The following is a 20761-nucleotide window of genomic DNA, read 5'->3' as shown; positions in this document are numbered from 1 at the left end:
ATCAAACTTTAATTATTTCTTTTTTATTTATGTACTTAGCTTCGTCGTATCCACTGTGACATAATATTCTGGTTGACATAATCGGCGGTTCGCGCAGTCTTTTAAATCATCGTTTCTTACGGAGCGTCATTCGCCTAGCAATTTTTTAAATTTTGCAAAAAGATAACGATTTGTCTCGTCCGATGCATCTTTCCGGTATCAGAGACGAAAGGTTATAACGTTTGTCATCACATACAGTTTTCCTACCTGCTCTTTGAATTGCCGCATCTATTACCTTAACGATGATTCATCAACCATCCCTTTAGTACCATCGATTCAGTACCCTTGGTTTAGTACGATCTCTTTAAACCAAGCTTCGTTTTCGGAAAAGTGTCCCTAGCATTGAGATAGCATTAAAAGACCACACGCATCTCTCGCTGCATTTTGAATTCGTATCGGCGTTCGAAATGTACGAAGCAATGACGATATTGTTTATTTAGGCTGAAAATTTACTATGATTCATATCAACGTGCGAACGAAGTTAGCGTTATTAGACTTCTATATATATATACATATATATATATATATATATATATATATATATATATGTAATATATAACTATGTAATATATATAGTTATATAATATATATAATATAATATATATTATAATATATAAATATATATTATAACTATATAATATATATATAATATATATATATATATTTTATAATTATTTCTGTATGGCTTCTACAACTAAACGTATATTATTTTCTGCATCATTCTCGTAGTGGTATCGTGTCTGGTCTCAATCAAAAAATGGTTTAAGGAGAAAAATCTCAGCAACGATGAAATTGCCAATGAAATGTTTATTAGTAAGCAGTTTGAAATAGAGAAATTTCGTCGTCGCTTTAGTGTTTTATCTTTAGTAATATCGTGTTTAGTCTCATTTTAATCAGCAAAGTTTCACTAACGCGGCGATGAAATTTCTCTTAACAAAAAATTCGAAATAAAAAAATTTCGCATCGTCGCATTAATATCTAATATCACAAATACGAGGACGAAATACGCAGCTGTGTTTGGCGATCCTCTCACGTACTCAACCTAAAGGAAATCCCAAAGACAGATACATGCGGATTCCGATGAAACCTTGTACAAATATTCGTTAAAATTGTCTAAGAATTTAACCGCAATCTGTTCGTACCTCTATTTTACTTCAAATAAAATATCAGCCTCTTTATCCGAGCCGATTCTTCCACGCAAATACTCGCCGATCGTAAACGACGAAAGACACGAAGAATCGATCGAAACGAAAATCACATCGTATTTTGAATTCTATAAATCGCGAAAAATTTGTGGAAAAATCATGTCTTGATAAAAATTACATAGACAGTTGCCGATCTTTTCAAAGAATTTTTCCCACGAATTTATAGACTTCCAGGCGCGGTATAATTTTTAATTCGACCATTTCTTCGTATCTTCTGTCGCTTACGATTTACAAACACGCGGAAATTCTTCGCTAAGTGTAATGCGCACTTTTGCAAAATTCCATTTGCGCGAACTTTCGTCAAAATCGGCGCGTGTCACCTGCGTTCCTCCGCAAGCTCGGCGACAAGCCACGCGTTCCAATACGCTTTACTCGTAAAGAAAAGACGATGAAACTGGATTGTTTTCTTCGGAAGAGAAAAAAGGAAATGCTTCTCGCAGATGGTATCGCGCGATGTACGGGGCACATCGGCGATTATAATCTGATTCCGCGAATCAGATAGCAACGTTATATGACTATGCCATCGATACGCGTCGGTTTCCAGATAGAGGAATTATCTGGCCGCCAGATACGAAAACGTTAGCTTTCGTTCAAGACCTCGAAAAGATTCTGTACTCGCTCCTCGACAAACGATAAAACGCTTACTCATCAAATTGATATCTAATGTGTGGCAACTTTGTTTTTCGTGGTCGTAGCTTCGCGAGGCCAACCGGGTAATCGCAAATATCCATCGAAATTTACAGATTTCTTAGTAACGATGCTGTGCTTCGATAAGAGAACGCTTCGTTTCTCAACAATTTTTCTCGTTTCCATTGAATTTACAATCATGAAATATCGATCATCGAACGAGACGAGAGATCGCTTTCGGATGGAAAATCGAGAATCGTGTTGAAGTTGATGTCGATCTTGTGCTCGAACGTTGGCTGATATCTTCATTAATCTTGTTCGATAAGGTTAAAATTTAGAGGGAAAGGTATTAACGAGCTGAAATCGCCGATTCTTTGGCCAATATTCGAGCGGTATGATTAACCGGAGATATCGATTTCACGTCTTTTTAGTATGAAATTCAGAAAGCGTAATTTGTTCGTTTTCAACGGATTCTTGCGAAGCGACGGTTGGCAGAAATTTCGTGAAATTTCCAAGCAGAATTTCCAATATTCTTAGCTAAAACGTGATTCGAAATGAATAATAATTCGAAATTACAATATTATTAATCCTCAACACGATGGAAAATCTTAAAATAAAATAAGGATGAAAAATAATGTGGAAGCTGTTTGTTCTCATCCATGCAATTTCACTTCTTTCGCTTCGCTGTTAATATTTTAGAGTCTATTTCAACATCGTACACGAAATATACCTGATTAATTACAAAAGCTTAAGAAAATTGTACATAAATCGCCGCAGCAAATTAGCCATCTGTCGAGAGACCCAACAGCCCGCATCAACGTACCACAGTCTAAATTATACCGATTTAAGGAACAAAAGAAAGATCATAAAGCGAAAATGCAAAGAGGAAGAAATGAAAACAAAGGAAAGGAAAATGAAACGAGGCTGTTCTTTTCCATCGATGCAGTTTCCTTTCGGATGAACAGTTCGATTTTTATCAGTTGGCCAGAGACTTTGACCTAATCCCGAACCGGATGGACCAACGGTGACATCATCGTTCAAACATGGGCGAGGAGAAGCAAACACGAGCGATCTAATCGCCTCGGTTGTCGGTTTTTATCAGCGTAGCTACGGGGTTTCTCACCCGAAACGAGAAAAGTTATTGACGTGTTGCAGCATCACCGTGTTACGAACTGCTCTAGCAATGTTTCCAGGGCGTTTTCCTGTGGGAACATCTTATCAGAAGCGAAGCGGACGAAGGGAACGAACGTTGTCGTCCGTTGCCACGAGAGACGCGGTCGCGTTGACAGGTTTCCGTCCCGGAAACCGTGGTCGATGCCGACTTTCCTCTCCGTGTCGCCTCTCCGCCGATCCTGGCCACGATATCCACGATCCAGCTGGAAATTGTGGAATCGCTCTGAATATCAATTTTGTTACAGACGTTTCGTATCTCGTTCGTTGTAGAAATTATCAAATATCTTTGAAACGAGTGTCTGATGAAATTTGGAAGCGGATATTCGATTCGTTGTACATGTTACGTATATTTAATCAGAATTGAAAATCGTGGAAAATTGCGCCGAATATCAATTTTCTTGCAAACGTTTCGTATCTCGTCTGTTGGAGAAATTATCAAATATACTTGAAAATAAATTTTAAAGCGAGTAATCGGTCCGCTGCACTAGAAGGCATAGGCAGAGCTGAAAATCGTGGAAAATTGCACTGAATATCAATTTTCTTGCAAACGTTTCGTATTTCATTCTTTGGAGAAATTATAAAATATATTTGAAGATAAATTTTAAAGCGAGTAATCGGTCCGCTGCATTAGGAAGCACTAGCGGAGCTGAAAATCGTGGAAAATTGCGCTGAATGAAAATTTTCTTACAGACATTTCGCATCTCGTTCGTTGGAGAAGTTATCAATAGATTTGAAAATAGATTTTGCAGCATAAATAACTGGTTCCTTACACTAGGAGGCATAGGCGGAAGTAGAAATCGTGGAAAATTGCGCTCAATAAGAATTATCTTGTCAACGTTTCGTATCTCGTTCGCTGTAGAAATTATGAAATATCTTTGAAGCGAGTGTCTGATGAAATTTGGAAGCGGATATTCGATTCGTTGTACATGTTACGTATATTTAATCAGAATTGAAAATCGTGGAAAATTGCGCCGAATATCAATTTTCTTGCAAACGTTTCATATCCCGTATGTTGGAGAAATTATCAAATATATTTGAAAATAAATTTTGAAGCGAGTAATCGGTCCGCTGCACTAGGAGGCATAAGCGGAGCTGAAAATCGTAGAAAATCGCTCTGAATCTATCGTTCTTGTTACGAACGTTCCATTGCTCTTTCGTTGTATATGGATAACCTCACGAATGCAAAATAAATACAATGTATGCGATAGATTACATATTCGTAATAACATGCACTCTTCCTTCGATAGATCATAGCTAGGGAAACTTGAAAATTAATAAAAAATTCTATCTTCCCCTATACGTGGATATCTGACCGTTAACCGCTGATGCTTCGTCTCATCCTACGTAGTACGCTGTTTGAAAACAATTCACTATGATCTATGATTATTCACAAAATCTGCAGCCAAACTACCCAAAGAGTCATTGTATAAATATTTTCCAAGATCCTAATCTTAACCACTTTAGCGTTACGCAGTGTGATCGCGCTGTTCGCTTACTATGCTCAAACGTGTCGCGATGTTCGATCACGGTCGTCAATTCGCAACGCACTCAGCTCCAAATGTGACTCATCAGAGTTTCCTCTCGTAATTACTTTTTGTCAAATAATCGTAAACTACCTGCATAAAGGAGAAAAAAGATCATGTCGATCGATATTTCTCGCAAGCAAATGAACGCAACTCTATGGTACTGCATGGTAAAAACGTGGCAGGCACTGCATGGCATAGTAAGACACGAATTCTCAAAAATCCCTGCCATTAAAGTGGTAAACACCCCAACAATTTTGAAGAGAGTAATCCCTTATCTTGAATGCTTACTTCAAAACCATTAACCGTAATCTTATACCCGATCGCGAACGCTCAGCAACAAACAACTAATTCTCAAAGATGTACCCAACATCCCCAATTATACACGCTGAATATACCCTATGGATACTTGGCTATTATGCAAAAGAAAATGAATTACACAGAAGAGTTTTTAAGCAGTCTGATGTCAGTAAATTTACTACGAATTTGAAAAGGGATAGAAAAAAGAAGATCTTAGGATCATAAGATATATTACTTTGGTACTTTTTTAGATAAACATATGCAATAGAATTATACTATTTATTTTAGAGATGTAAGACGAACCGAGATATTTATATTACTTTACACTATCGGCTATTTTTCTTGCAACGTATTTCACATAGCTGCAATTAAAATATCTAAAAAATTTTATTCCTTTGGAAAATATTACACCGTTGTATTATCTGAACAACCCTCGACACAACCGTTTCAACGTTGCCTGTACAATGCTATTTTAAATAAATATAAATTCCCTTCCGAATTTTATTCCTACGATGCAATTGGCTGTAATCGACGTATATATAAAAAAGAAAATTTTATAAATTTCTACAAAATTACAGTATTTCATTAGATCATCGACTCCTCGATCGATTACGATTAATCGCCGTTTTATTGTTACTAACAGCAAATAATTAACCAATATAGGTTATTGCATAATTTCTATAAATTCAAATATGGTTCGTAGAAAACTAAAATCGATGGAATACAAGAAAGAAAAGAATCTTGGCACGACTCTAACATTGAGATCCTACGGCGATCGCAATCGAAAACGCTAAAGCTTATCTGTAACGTTTCTTGTTACGTAACCAATGAAACTATACAGAGAACTCATCGTAATTGATAAAAATTCTCTATGACGATTGATCGTAATTGATTTCTATCAAAAAAAAAAAAAAAAAAACAAACAAAAGAGGTCTTGGAAGGTATAGGGGAAAAACAAAGATCAGAAACTAAGAGGCTTCGAAACGGTACCACGTTTCGAATAAATGGTGTCATAGAAACGGTCCAAAGTATGGGACATTAACTACATACACAGAACCGTCCGAAGGATATATTAGTCATCCATCATCCTAACCGACGATATGGTTTACCTTTTTTGCGACTTAGAAATGACATGGTTAAAGCTTAAAGATTAAGGTTTACTTATCGTTTCAGCATCCGACTCATTTGTCTGAATGCTAATGCTAATTACTTTTATTGCCACGGTCGTTTCACAACCCCCACTTTCTTTTCTCTTAGTTCTCCATGGAAGCGTGCAGTTTCCCCTCCGTAAGATTTACTGTAATTTCGTTGAAATTGTTTTCCGAGAAACGTTTCAATAAATATTCCATCAAGTAAATTAATCAGATGTTAATTATATTAATCGTATGATATTAACGATTATTTGTTAGACAACGTTGATTGTTATTAAACTTATTAATCGAGAAGTTTGGTAAAATATAGCACAAGCGTGCTTTTTCCAAAAGTTAATGCTTCTGCCTATATTTCAGTTATTAATTAAAATATACCCTTAATCCGATATTTATCAATCGTTCCTCTGAGAAACTAAAATACAATTATCCTTCGCTCCGTTCTCTGCAAAGAAATTCATTTCAATTTATATCGTTTCTGTTGCCTACATTTTCTATATTTCCTATATTCAATTTTCTAACAGTCAGAAAATAAACGATACATTCCACGAATCGCAATTTGATCTTCTCTCGTCGTCCATTTCTTCTCCACATCTTCTCTACCCATCTCGATCAATAATTCTAAACGTGTCAAAACAAGCAATTTTACACTGAGAAGAATTCTTCGTCGCTTAGGATAAATGCAAATGACGCTTAGGATAAATCAGATTTTTTTGCTTCTGGTCAAGCAAGAAGGGGACAATGTCCGTTTTAGATGCGGTGACGCGAGAGGATCTTCTCAATGGCAGGTAGAAACGGAAACGGTTAAAAGTCAGCTGTGATCCTGATTTTTTTGCCCATCTGATTTGACTTCCGACAGGTCCAGAACGCGAGATTCGTAGTAACGACAAGGGTTGCTTCCCTTTGCATCCCTTTTTTCTGCATCAAAGCTCACGATGGACCATATGGACATCGCGGTCAATCTCGACCCTCTTCCTCAATTTTTATTTCTATTTTGTTTCTAACGTACAGAAAATATTGTCCTTTTCACGCTGCAACGAAAGGGGACAGTCTGTGATAAATGATATCTTCGAGGGATGCAAAGAGGCTTACTGGCGAAGGTCGAAGAAAACTAATTTATGTAAATTGAAAAATAAATTAGGAATAAAAAATTTCGAAGCTTAAATATCGGGGAAGTGGGAAATTCGAGATTTTTCATATATGTAAATTCAATTCACTCGTTGTATTTATAAAATACAAAGTGAACATTCTAAAGAGTTTTAAGTCTCGCGAATTTGTCGGTTTAGAAGCTTGAAATTTTCAACGTTACAAAAGCAACAATTGTGGGAACGAATAATTCCCACAATTTATAGGTTCACGATTTTATATTAATTGGGAGTGTAAAATTCTAGAAAATTCTGAAATTTACAATATTCCGATATTCGTCGATCTAAAAGCTGAAGAATTGAAAAATTCCAAAGTTGGGAGGTTTGAAAATCTCGAAGTTTAAAAATGTCCATGTCCTGAAATCGAAAGATTGGACAACTGGAACGAATTTAAAAATTCAGAAATTTGAAAACTCGATTGTTCAAAGATGCTGCTCTCGTCAAAAGTGTTCGAATTCGACGAAATTGTTCTATGCATCTCAGGTATTAGATATTCACATGCGGGTAGCTCAGACAATACATTGTTCAGCAAGTTATGGGGTAGGCCTTTCTAAAGCGTGCCTCTAATATCTCGAGGATAATAATACGCAATGTCAGCTATTGTCCTACATTACTTTATTGGACCCGAAAATAACGCTATTTGACCAACACACCTCACAGAGATTGTACACTTTTTGCTACCATCAGGTATAAGATTTTTATATCGTTTCAGAGGGGTTTACAACAGATGAAAGTTTTATTGTAACGAAATATACGAATAGATGTAACGGATTTTCTTAGTTTTATAATTTCTTCCTTTCTTATTTTCTCCTCTTGATTAACTATGCAACAGTAGATAATACCATTAAACGATTATAATATAAAAATATAAATAAAGATAGATTAACGTAAAGATATTTAAAATAATTCAAAAGAGACTATTTTAATTAAAAAAAAAAATGTTCTTCCATAATCAGTGAATATTAATTAAAATTCATTTGATCTTGCTTTTTAGAAGAAAACGTGTCAAATTTCTCCTTTTTTTCATACTCTTTTTCGTTATCACGAATGACACGTTTATGCTACTGTGATAAATAATTAACTATTATATCAACTATTTTCGCAGCACGCAAAGTGTCCATTTCAACCTACTTTTCCATACGAGTTTTATATTCCTTAATTACTAAAGGGTTTATTAGCCTGCTGGCAGTAACGAAGGAGGATAATAAAAGTGGCAGCATTAATTAGGTAGGCTGATCATCAAATTGCAAAGAAAGATCATTCACAAGGATCCACACCGTGCAAGCGTGTAATTCTAAATTATTTAATTTACATCGAATTAATTGCAAAATTTAAAGATTAATATTCTCGTTATATAATTATTATTACTCTTCTCACGATCTTCCCAGTAACTATAATATATAATTATTGGAATACATCACGATGCATGACCGAAGATTAGAAATATTAAAATATTGAACGTGATATCTACCTTTCGTTCAGTTCTATTCTTTCTTCTAATTTTCTAAAATGTCTGAATCAATTTAAAGTACTTTGAAATAATAACAAATTCGGTATATTTGACCCTTCAGCCTCTGATATACGAGTGTATATTTAAACAAACGGTTATTACTTATCAAATGAAATTTATCGCGATAAGAGTTCGTTTTACCTGTAATTTAAACTAAATTATATATAACACCGAGTGACCATTATAAATTGCAACTTATTGTTCTCCGTACGATCGGCCTTCCTATTATACGTTCTTTCTCCTACCATTACCCTTTCTTTATTCATCTTCTAAATCAAACACATTCAACCCTTAAACCTGAATTTAATAAATTTAACACGATAATTGGCCACATGCTTGCAGTTCGATCTGTAGGACAATAACTTATTATACAAATCTTTTGTTAAAAGAATGTTACCAATGCAGTGAAATTTAATTTAAAAGATAGGATTTCTATCATGACAAATTCCAAAATATGCAATTCTTCTGATCGTTTCCTCCACGTTGTCCGAAACCTGAAATTTGAAGACTCGCAGCGAACCAAAGAAAAACATACGCAGTTTGCTGGAAAAACCTCGCAAGCAGCAGCGATATCGCTTGACCATAGATACATAAAATACATTCTTAAACAGATCGAAGAACGTTTATCGTAAGAAGATACGAGGGATCGGAACCGCTCTCCTCGCTCGTGTATTCGTTAATCAGAATAATTAAAATACACAGGTTCGCAGCTGTTCTCGTTAGGAAAATCTTTGTCTCTTTGGAATCCTGAAAGGCTGTTCCTTTCTTTCACGAAAATCAGCTGTTGCCAAACACGATGAGTAAAGGCAAATCAGTCAGTAATTCTCCAATAATAAAGTCTTGCTGTTTGTTTCTGCGTTTCAGACGTTGAACGAGCAAACAAACGAGCAACTGCTCGGAGGCAATAAATTACAAAGTAAGCAAGTGTTGTATAATTACACTGTAAGTATTCGGGATGGTAATTTCGTCCTCGTTGAACATCGTAAAATAGGAGATTGTCTGCACCCGTATATTTTGCCTATTATGTAGAAGTTGAAAGGTTTGGGATATTCACAGGCTACTGTTCCAAAATAAAATAATGACTGTACTCTATGGGTAGAAATGAAATGCACAATATTATAAATAGAATGAAAGAAGGTTTATTATGAATATATAGCATATTGATTGACGTATCTGGCCGAAAGATGGTTCCGACAAAAATTATTTTTGCTATTCAACGACCAGATATCGATTTTACATACGTTCGGATTGTAAATTATTCGTATCTTTAGTTTCAATGCAGATGTTTCATTTTCTCCGTTTTAGAATTCTTTATTTCTGTCTGCCTTTAGGCTATGCGATGACTTGCAGTTACACGTGCAAAATAAATCGGAATGATAATCGTAGTTTAATCTAAACTCTGTCAACATGCCTATGTATATTCTTCTACTTAAAATTAATATCAACTTGTATGTTTGTAAGGCCTTTTCTATTTAATGCACATACAAATTAACTAATTTTCTGTCTGATAGCCATCACTCGATCTAAGATAAAATTGCAGATGTGCAATTTTCGCTTAACTGGTCAGCATGAATTTTAGTAATTTTCGTACTAAGAATTTCTTATCGTATTGGTATCAGTCATCTACCTATTTCGTGATACAGCGGCTCGCAAAAGTATTCGTTGTCTCACTTATCGGAGAAAATCTTTACGCGCGTATATTGTGCGTGTTGTGTAAAACATTTTGAAATTTCATTAGCAAACAAAGAATGAGTCGCGATGATTATATCGGTAAAGTTTGAATCCAAGCTGAAAATATGCAGCGTGTGTGTAAAAGTTGTCGCCAAACTCGCAAAAACAAACAAAAACGTCTTAATAAACGTAAGTGTAAAACCAATGTTGCATCGAACTTCTCAGCGTACGTTCGATATGTCCATCGTTTATTTCGATACACGCGTCTCCTCATAGCTGCACGCACGCGTTGAAAAATCCCCGGCATCATCTAGCAGCAGTTTTCGATTCGTTGCATCCATCGAATGAACGGAGCAACTTCTTTATTAAATTAAACTTCTCATAATTTTGAAACTAGTAGTTTTCCAACTCGCGTTTCTGCTCCTTTCGACGAGTTCTACGAGATCCTGAATTTTGCTACCAATTTTTGTAAACATTCCGCTCACAGGTACATAGGAAGCGGAAAATAAATATCGCAAACTTATATTTGATAAACGTACGCAATACGAATAGTCATTTAGAAATAGTCCATGGATACTATGTACGTTATGATTAATTGGCATTATGGACGTTTACCTATCTATCCTGCAAAACATGTCTAAATTAGTACCAAATATCCTGAACACAGCTTTTATCATCGCTTAGAATTCTACCGATTATAATTTTGATAACCAAGTGTCATTTAGAGTGCCAAGGAAGCACAGCGCGCGTGCGTTTCGCGTTTGCTCCAAAATGTTCCATCCAACGCACGTAACATATTCGCAACGCTCCTATTCTCGGATCGTTTTGAGCTAAATCTCGTAGATTCGCGAGGTCGAAAAATTACATAAACATGCTCCGTGTTGAAGAAAAAGTTGCGCGCCGTGTTAAGAAGATCAGTGGAAACGCGTCATCCCTTTACGTAATTGCCGTTGCAGTGCACGGAAACGATGCAGCGTTTCCCGGGGCTGAAAAGAGGGAAGACTCGCTTCGCCTGCCCTCGCATATCGTATGGTCCGGAGAAGCTCGTCGTCCTTCTTGCGTGGGTGGCTGCGCGCGTTCGTTCTCCCATCCGACGGCACGCACACAAATTTACAGGCGAGCGATGTATGTGTGCGCACTGTACTCGATGGTATAGCGGCGTTGGCATAGGTACGGACCGGCGGTGGCGGGGATAAGATAAAGCGCGGAGAGAAAGAGAAAGGTCAGAGTGGAGGGGATGGGCGGTGAGACGCGTGGGAGAGGAGGGCACCAGACAGGAGCCGAGAAAACGATCACGAGGCGAGAGAAGGAAGCACCTGGGGCGCAATAAGGATGCTCCGACTGCCGACTGCCCTCTGCTTGGGTAGGGGTAGAAAGAGAAGCAATAGAAAGAGACACCGCCCTAGAGGGTATACGCTTCTCCTGTGGAAAACACGTAAGGACTTAGGAAGCGACGTGACCGGGCGGGAGAGGCTTCGGGAGTGGGGATGACCGTAAGAATCAGGAGAAACGTGAAAGATTAACAAGGATGAGTGATGCTTTGTGCTGTTTACTAGAGAAGAATAGACGCTAGTATGAGAAATAGGGATAGGTTTGTGGTACTTCTACGTAGAGAAAGAGAGACGCGTATAACAAACAAGCGACAATGCATAAATACTATGAATCATTTCATAACGAAGGATGATGCATAGGACGGAGTTAGGACCGCGTATAGGATTCAGGGAAAGACGTGCGTAAAAAGTAAACAAAGACGCGTAGATAGACGCGTCTGTTGTTCGCATAATGTAGCTGGAATTAGAAACACAGATAGATAGACGTACTTTTGTAAATACTGCCCGATGGAAATCAAAGGATACGCTCACTAGAAACTAGATACTATGTACTAGAAAGAGAAACGCTATCCTGAAACGCGTGAATTTCGGTGCATCTTTTATCGTTCAACGTACGGAAGAACGTACATCACGTATGTTTTAATAAATCCTAGACCAACGTTAGTTTCTGCTACCAAAATGAAGAGAAAACAGATAAAATATCGAGTATAGAAAAGAGAAGAAACGTTAGAATAGTGATGTTCAACATTGTTAGCGCACCGGGGACCAAGAGAAGCGTTGGTGGAAGGGCGTAAGGCAGAGAATAGGGGAAGAGAAGCGTGGAGCACAGAAGTCGGGGAACGAGTGAGAGCAAGAAGGGTGGCATGCGAGTGGTGGGGGGGATTATGAGTCGTCAGGGTAGGGGTCGGGCGGTCGAACGGAGCCGAATACGGGGCAGGTAGGGGTGGGGGGACAGGTAGAAGGGATGATGAGGCTCTCGTGCGCAGACTAAGAGGAATTGTCAGAAGCACATCGTGTCATTTCTCCGCGGTGAGTTGGTCTGTAAAGACCTGTTCTCTCGTGCGGGCTTGGTGTTCCTCTGCATACATACGTATATATATATATATATCTGACACACCGTCACGTCGGTTCAGTCTATATGACCACGCTCCGTCAGAATCGGTCTATCTCTCTCGAATTGTATCTGTGTATCCGTGACAGACGATAGGCATCCACTCGAGCCGCGAGTACCTTATTCGTCCGCAGACCATCGTAGCGCGTGGATGTGACATTCGAAGACAGTGTATCGAAGCAAATTAAAGAGCCAGACAGAAGACATAGTGACTCGGTGATCGTTGTGCCGAATGGACGAACTTGCGTTTCGTGAAACGGACATTTGTTTCGCGGAACGTAATTATCGAGATACACAGAAGCTGTGAAGATTTGTTAGTATCGTATTATACTAACGTATGAATATATAGATAATCGTTTGTGCGCGTGTAAATTATTTTTCGTTCTCTTTTTTATATTTGTTACATTAATTCGGTAGTGATATACCTTAATAATATACGATAGTTATACTCAATAGACATATTCGTTAGTTATATTCGTTAGTATTATAATATTTAATATAACATTCGGTATAATATCCCGTGTATCGTTTCGAATAATACCAATACAAGTTGGAGTAAAACGAAGTTGCATCATGCAGCAAGCGAAACAGTGATATATTAAGATTTCGTTTTTGATGTGGTCCCTGTGAAGAAGTCTCGTGTTAAGTGCACAAGCTACATCATTTATTTGGATCTTAAGTGCCTGAACCGCTGACCTTGGAATTTTATAATTCGATCACGGCGCTAAACTGAACGAAGAATGGATTACTCGACGAAAGGTATGTATGCTCTTCTTCCTGTTTCGTGGTCAGGTGACTGGATGAGATACGCCTCTCTCTCTCTCGCTCTCTCTCTCGACAGAGAGAAATAGATAACAGATTTTCTCTCGTCAAATCGATCGATTTCTTGCGTCTCTTGTTTTCGGTTTGTTCCGCTATTTTGTTGGTTAATAGTGATCGTAGCTAGGACTCTTCCAGTCCGAGATAATATACAGACACAAACGCGAAACAGTTTCTTGATAATAGATTTATTAAAGATTGATTAAGATCCATCGTCTCAAACACCGTTTTTATTTTTCTCCTTCTTTTTAGTTTAATCGTTGCGTATCTATCGCGTACACAGAGATCGATTAAAAGTTAAAGATTCGTTTTGAGACGAGACGAGTGACGTTATGTAATTTGATCCGTAAACATACCGTTGTTGGTCGTGTAGAGTCTATAATTAATTTTGTCGCTATTTGATTCGCGTGTCGTAGATGGAAACTCAAATATCCTCGGTATCTTCGAACATCAAATGCTACATGAAATTGCTAACAAGAAATCGATCGAGTTCATTTTCTGAACATTTGTCCGTCTTAATAGCTCATTGTGGCTGTATATTGTTAGTTTCTTTGAGAATAAACAAGTAGAGAGGATGCTGCGGCCGATCAATTTGTAGTAAACCGAGAGATTAAGAGAACGAGAGGAATATTTCAGATTTTCGTTACGATTAGTCAAAATATCCTATCTAACGTGTTCTAATTCAATGAATAATTCAAGATTCCATCCTCCACTCTCTGTATCTTTTTCAAACTATATATTTACACCGCCAGAAAATGGCGATTGAAAATTTCACGTTGGAGCAAATCAAAGAAGACAGATAAAAGCGATAAAACATTGGTTCTCGTCAGATTCGAAACGATAGATAGGATATTTTAACCAGATAGGACAGACTAACCCCAATCTAGAACGTTAGTCCTCTAAGGACCAGACGATAAAATAATAACAAATACGTAGACGATGTCGCTTTGCTCGAGAACAAATTTGCAGATTCCACGCGGTAGATTTTATTACGCGAGAAACGAGTTTCAAGCTTCGAAAACTCCAAAGATTAAAAGTGCGAATCTTCGAAATTTCGATTTTTCGCCATTTAGAGAATCTTCGAAATCTCGGCAATTTTGTAAATAAACCGTTGCATCGTCGACGAAGATAGATTTGTTAAAAAAAAAAAAAAACGCTACTGAAAAATATTCGAATCCTTCGTTCAGACGCCATCTTCCTATCGCTATGTATAATCATTCGAATTAAGCACATCATTATGTTCCATTAACACGGCCATTTTAATTCCATCGTGCGGAGACTTGAATGCCACCTCTCCGAACAGCCGAGATCAAAAGTCGTCCATCCCGGAAACGCTTTATTTTCGTTCGGTGTTCTTCGAGTCTTTTCAAGGAGACCGATCAGATATACAAAAAAAAAAAAAAAAAGAAAAAGAAAGAAGCAACAAACAAGTAGAATTCTTTTATTAGACTTCGACAAATTTCGTTCGATCTTGTTTTCCACCTTATTTTAACGAGGAGTCTATTGTTTTTCGAATCGACCTAACGCGATGTTAAGGCCGATTTATCGGTGGCCTGGGAATATTTGGGCCGAGAGGCAACAGGATGCGAGGAAACGACCGAAATTCGATGGCTAATGAGCAAGTCGAGTACTACAACAAAGAAAAAGATGAAGAAGGAGAGAGAGATATTATCGTTCGTGACCGTTGTGTTTCGCCACTTCTGTCTCTCTTCCTCTTCATCCTTTTGTCTCTGCTTTCGCTTTGTATCTCGATTAACACAGAAAATATCGATGCCTATCGGTATCTCCATTAAGTCCGCGTGTAATGGGATTTTCGTTTCAAGAACGCGGCGCACGTTCTCCATTGAAATTCGCGTGTCAATGTTACGCGAGACTCCGTTTCGTTCGCTCGCTGAAAATGCTTGATAAACGATAGACCTGTGCGTTTCGTGGTTTCCTTCCGACCCGGTTACACTCGAGTACGATTTCTGCTATATCGAAAATGCAGTGACAATTACCTTTTAATTTTCCATGTGACTGTAACTGTTCTTTCGATAACGTTCCTGAAGGTGTTTCTCGAATAGAACGTAGAGGAAACAGAAATTAGGTATCGAGAGTTTATAAAGTAGGGGAAGATGAAAATTTGTAAATAAAAAGAAACGGAAATTAGATGTGAGAGAATAAATAAGAGATAAATAAGATGTTGAGAAATTTGATTAACTCGTTGAGTTGCTTCTGTGAATTTTATTTACCGATTAGAAATTCCGTTTTGATCTTTGATATGTTTAATTGATAAATACAAATTCAGATGGTCTTTATTTTCCGTAAAATCTCGATAAAACGAGAACTAGTTGGGTTAACTTTGCAGAAACAAAATTGACGACAGATCTTCTTCTGGTTTTCGAATTAGGTCAGACGAGACGGTTTTATCAGAAATTGAATTCTTTCGTCCTTAGATTTGTATCTGACGGGAAAAATATAGCAAGGATGATAAAACACGATTAGACGAGAGAGAAAGAGATAATTCGCTGGTTTCATTGTTCTGCAATCGAAGATAAAATCGTATCCCCACCAAAGTTTTCAATGATCCGACGTATTGGTAATCGAAGGATTAACAGATTTTTTCGAAATTTGATTAAATGGCACTGGAAATGTTATATAGTTGGTATTATGTAATTTCAAACGAGAGACAATTGTATCTCGGCAAAAATTTCTATTCTAAAGATTAATAACAAACTGACTCGATCGAGAAATTATCGAAAGATTGAACACGAATGGGAAGAACAGCGTAACTTTTTTTTTTTTTGAGAGTTAAAAAACGAACATAATCGCCGACTTACGTAATATCCGATCGAAGTTGATCTGTTTAAATGCAATTTCTATTTTTCAAATACAGTTAGACCACGTTAATTGAAATAGTTATTACACGTTCGTATAGCTTTTGTAAGAAAAATTTGTGGAAACGAGTGCATGTAAAATATCACGATCTCGTTGTTACGTAATCTTCGATCAAGATTAACGTTTATCCACCAAAAGTTTCTATTTTTGATTAAACGGAGAATTTTCATTTAATTAAACAAGCTCGAAATTACTATTTTTCTCTTTTTTACGAAATTTGTGAGAGAGAGAGATGCGTTGGAGGTATCACGATTCTAATTTTACGTAATTCTGAATTAAATTGATTTCTCTAATTTCGAACGAAATCGTTGAATTTATTTAAAAAAATCCTTAAATATCTAAATACTTGTACTTGAAAAGAAACTTATCCAAAGGAGCCACGATTTCTTATAAATCGATGTCTTCTAAATTTAAATCGAATAATTGTGTCTTCTCCAAGAAAAATTCCTATTTTCGAGGAAAGTTGTTCAAAAAGTCTCGTACAATCGTCTAAAAAATGAATTCTCAATCTTTGCATATACTATACATATACTACACTTTCCTAGAGCCTTAAATTTCCCATAAACGCATAAACAAACCAGTGAATTTTATTTCTTTGCCTATGCGAATAAAAAATGTAAAACACAAAGATTCGCTGTGTTTTACATTTTAATTAATAAACTTGCAGGATGATTCATCGTTTTTCCATATCTTTGCATTATGTTTCACGTTCTGTACGCTTTCACACCCTGCAATTTCCCATAAATATATCAACGAACGCGGTCTACTGGTAGCAGCTAAAACAAATTACTATTTCTATCTCAGCTGTGTTTCTCTGCCTGTGCGCATCAAAATGTAAAATATAAAGGTTCGCTGTCTAATAGGAAAACTTCCATCCTGATTTTCCATTGTTACATATTTTTTGCATTATTCTTCTCATTCTGTAAACTTTCACACCCTGCAAGTTCCCATAGCAACATAAATATCTGCAGTCTACTCTATAAGTTATATTGCTTTAGCTACGAGCATAGAAATCTATCATAAATACAAAGATTGGCCGTCCAATTACAATACTCCCACGATGATTTTCCTCTTTTACATCTTTTTTTTTCTATATATATTTTCCATTACTCGTCGCTCTTTTTGCCTACACTTTCGCGCTCTTCGATTTCTCCAACGCGAACGCGTAAACAAGAACCGCACGATCCACCGACTAAAACGAATTTCCATCTCGATTTTATTTCTCTTGGACTGTGCGCGTAAAAATGGAAATTTCAATCGGTCAGACGACTCGCACGACGATGATTCGAGCTTTTTGCGTTTCCATGCGTAACCTATGATGCTTCTTGAAACGCGACCGCGATAGCACCTAGTCATGTTCTCGAAGGGGAAAAATTCGCGTCCGTGGAACGAGAAGCTTACGAGATAACGAGATTACGGGGATCGCCGCTGACGCAATCGTAGCTCTGGTATCCCACCAGAACCAGCCAGTCGGCCACTCAGTTTCCAGGAAGCCTCGTATCGATTTTTTTCGGCGTCGCTCGATACGCACGCGGTTCAAGCTGTCGTGGGAAGAGGAGAAAAGGCGCGGAGCGATCTCGCGACCACGACGCTGACGTGTCTGAATTCTAATCTATCGACGAGTATCGACAAGGTAAACGAGAAGGTTGAAGAGAGAAGGAGGGAGAAGAAAACAGGCGACATGCCTGTCCAAGTCCACGTAGATAAGGACCTGAACTCTTCCTCTTATCTTGGAAATTATTTGTCGAACCGCTCCCGTAAAAGGACTGACTGACGATCTTCGAGGATGAAGAAACTGCGGTATCTTGCATCAGTCGCATTCTTCCAACAACGTTCCAACGCTCTTTATTTCGACCTTTTCGTTCTTGTCTCCTGATTTTCGCTTTTGCGATAGATACACTCGGACGTCACTTTGAAAGTCGCTTGCTTCGCAAAGTATTAGGTCGTCCAAAAGTTTCTTTCGTTTTATAAGGAAACAACGAATGCACAATATTTTCCGTAAAATAAAGATCACAACGTTCGGAAGATTAGGTGTCATGTTTGTATAAAGATGCGTCGTTGTAAAAGACGTGTCTGTAAAAGAAAGACAAACTAATAGTTTCATTCGTACGACCGACAAATGGGATGGGCTGCTTTCTCAAATGGCAGATATTTCGAAACGAGGATTGAAAAAGGTTGAAAGTTCTAAAACGAGAAGATAGGAGAAGTCGACGAGGAACTTTGAATTGGAGTAGCAGGTGGTTCGCGCAGGAGTTTGTTCGTTCTTTAGTGGGAAATTTGCCTTAGTTTCGCGTAGCGGAGTTTCGTGTTTGACCGTGAATTTGGAAAGCGGGAAATTTGACTTCCAGCAAGGGTTAATTGTTAATAAAATTTATAATACGTGCGGAGAAAATAGAATGTTGGTTGGAAATACGTAACGTTAATTAATCTTCCTGTTAAGCAGATTTAGAAACGTGGAAATCTACTGGCACGTCTTACGAAGAATCGCGTTTGCTTCTTATTTTCTTTTTTACAATTTTTGTTTAAGATAGAAGTTTTAAAAATAGCTTTCACCTTGGCATAGGAAAAGAATAATCGATAAAGTTAATAAAGGGATGAATCGTGTAATTTTCTCGAAACAAGGGTCGTTATACTTCCTGCTATGAGATAAGAAAACAGAAAAAGAATTAATGGCGCATCTTGGAATTTTCCATTGATGAAAACTTTGTAGAATCAAAAATAACCGACGATACCAAAAAGTTACAAGCAGTTTCATAAAATATTCTTCGTCTGGATGGAAGATTTCGAGATGTTCTTTCACGATTTAGAACCTTAATGGCACCGATAACGATCCTCCGTTTTCCTTTAATTCATCGGCTGACATTGCTTTGAAAATTCAGTGGAAAACGTTTCGTTCGATGGAACCGGAACACACGTTACGAGTAACAAGATAAAACGAACGTGTCTTTTTTCTCGTAGCAACATCCAAAAAATCTTCCGACGGAAACTTTCAAGAAAAGAAAACTTTTAAAAAGCTTTTTAAAGAACAGACCGAAAGAAAATTGATCAAAAGAAAATAGAAAGATGTGGAGATACAAATTCGACGGGAATCTGTTGAGGGTAACAGGCGAGAAAAGCAGGTTTTCGTAGGGAAGGGCTGGTGAATTAGGGCGCGGCATGGAAAATCAACCGCTCCCTTTTCTCACCCTCGGGGTCCTTGCCCTCCAACCTTGGTCCCGATTATCCTTCGTCTCGTTGGTGGTCGTTGGACAGTGGCGTTTTCGCCACTTTTCTCGCATCGAAGTCTCCGAAAATTTGCTCTCAGAGATTGCAAATGAGTTGTTCTATAAAACTTTGTATCTTCTACAAAGAAAAAAGAAAAGGACGGTCATCTTGGAAAGAGGAATACGTGCGAATTTAATTTTCTAGATAAGAAGAAATATTTTTGACGATTATACTGCGAATGTTTATGCAATTTCATGTCACTGTACCAATTTGTATTGTAACTTTTAATTATAATTATCAAACGACAATGCAAGAAATGGAATTAACAATAGAAAATTTTTTTTTTTTTTTTTTTTTTATTTTGGTTATTTTACAATTTGTCCTTGCGGACATTTGGTAAAGTGTTATATCTTGTTGGTGAAGAAAAAAAAATATAAATAAAAAATAATATAGCATGTGGGCGGCTACCCCCAGCGGGGTACCAGCTTCGTTTTTTCTAAGTTATATCTTTTATGTACAATAGAAAGTAGAAAAAATTTGTTTTTCGTATCAAATACTCTAAAAAGTGCTATGCTTTGGATATTTTGCATATTTTTGCATATTGCGTGCATTCTGCGCATTTTTACATCTTCGAATTTCCTATAAATTCGGATAAAAAGTCCACGGTCTAATAGACACTTTTGCATGCGGCTAATAGTTATTTAACTCGAACGATTTCTTTCGGTATGCATCTTATTTCGCGTTGTATAATAATTGTTACTTCATCGCTGACTACATCACTGACCCGATTTTCCAAGAAGAATCGCGAGAACGAGGTGAATCGATAACCTGCATCTCGCGGCTGATTTAGTGGCAGCAATTTTAAAATGCAGATTCATCGGCGAATATAAATAATTCATGTTCTAAATAGGCACCGTATCCATTTATAAAGGATTCCAGGAATTAGGATGTTCTTAGAGGAAAAAATTCAATAGAAATTCGTTCTAGGAAATACTAAGAAATTCGTTCGATTCACGTATATCCGGTGTTCATATATCGACAATTCTAAACAAAAACGTTCCTTCTGTGCAGAAAAAAT

At 37.3% G+C, this 20761-nt stretch overlaps 1 protein-coding gene across 2 annotated transcripts in view; it reads left to right on the top strand.

Moving 5' to 3' along the window:
• LOC132905650 (ras-responsive element-binding protein 1) overlaps positions 1–20761 on the top strand; it is a 99953-nt gene that overhangs the window by 55870 nt on the left and 23322 nt on the right. The window contains exon 1 of one of the 2 annotated variants that reach the window (XM_060957154.1): positions 12620–13542. The exons of the other annotated variant lie outside the window; for it this stretch is intronic. Within the exon in view, the coding sequence (XP_060813137.1) occupies positions 13524–13542 (19 nt within the window). The 5' untranslated portion in view covers positions 12620–13523. Of the gene's footprint in view, positions 1–12619; positions 13543–20761 lie in introns of those variants that run through there. 2 annotated transcript variants of the gene reach the window in all.

The sequence above is a fragment of the Bombus pascuorum genome, chromosome 3, assembly GCF_905332965.1.
Source record: "Bombus pascuorum chromosome 3, iyBomPasc1.1, whole genome shotgun sequence".
NCBI lineage: Eukaryota > Metazoa > Arthropoda > Insecta > Hymenoptera > Apidae > Bombus > Bombus pascuorum.
Note: the sequence above shows the minus strand (reverse complement) of the source record. Positions and strands in the feature narration are given on the sequence as shown.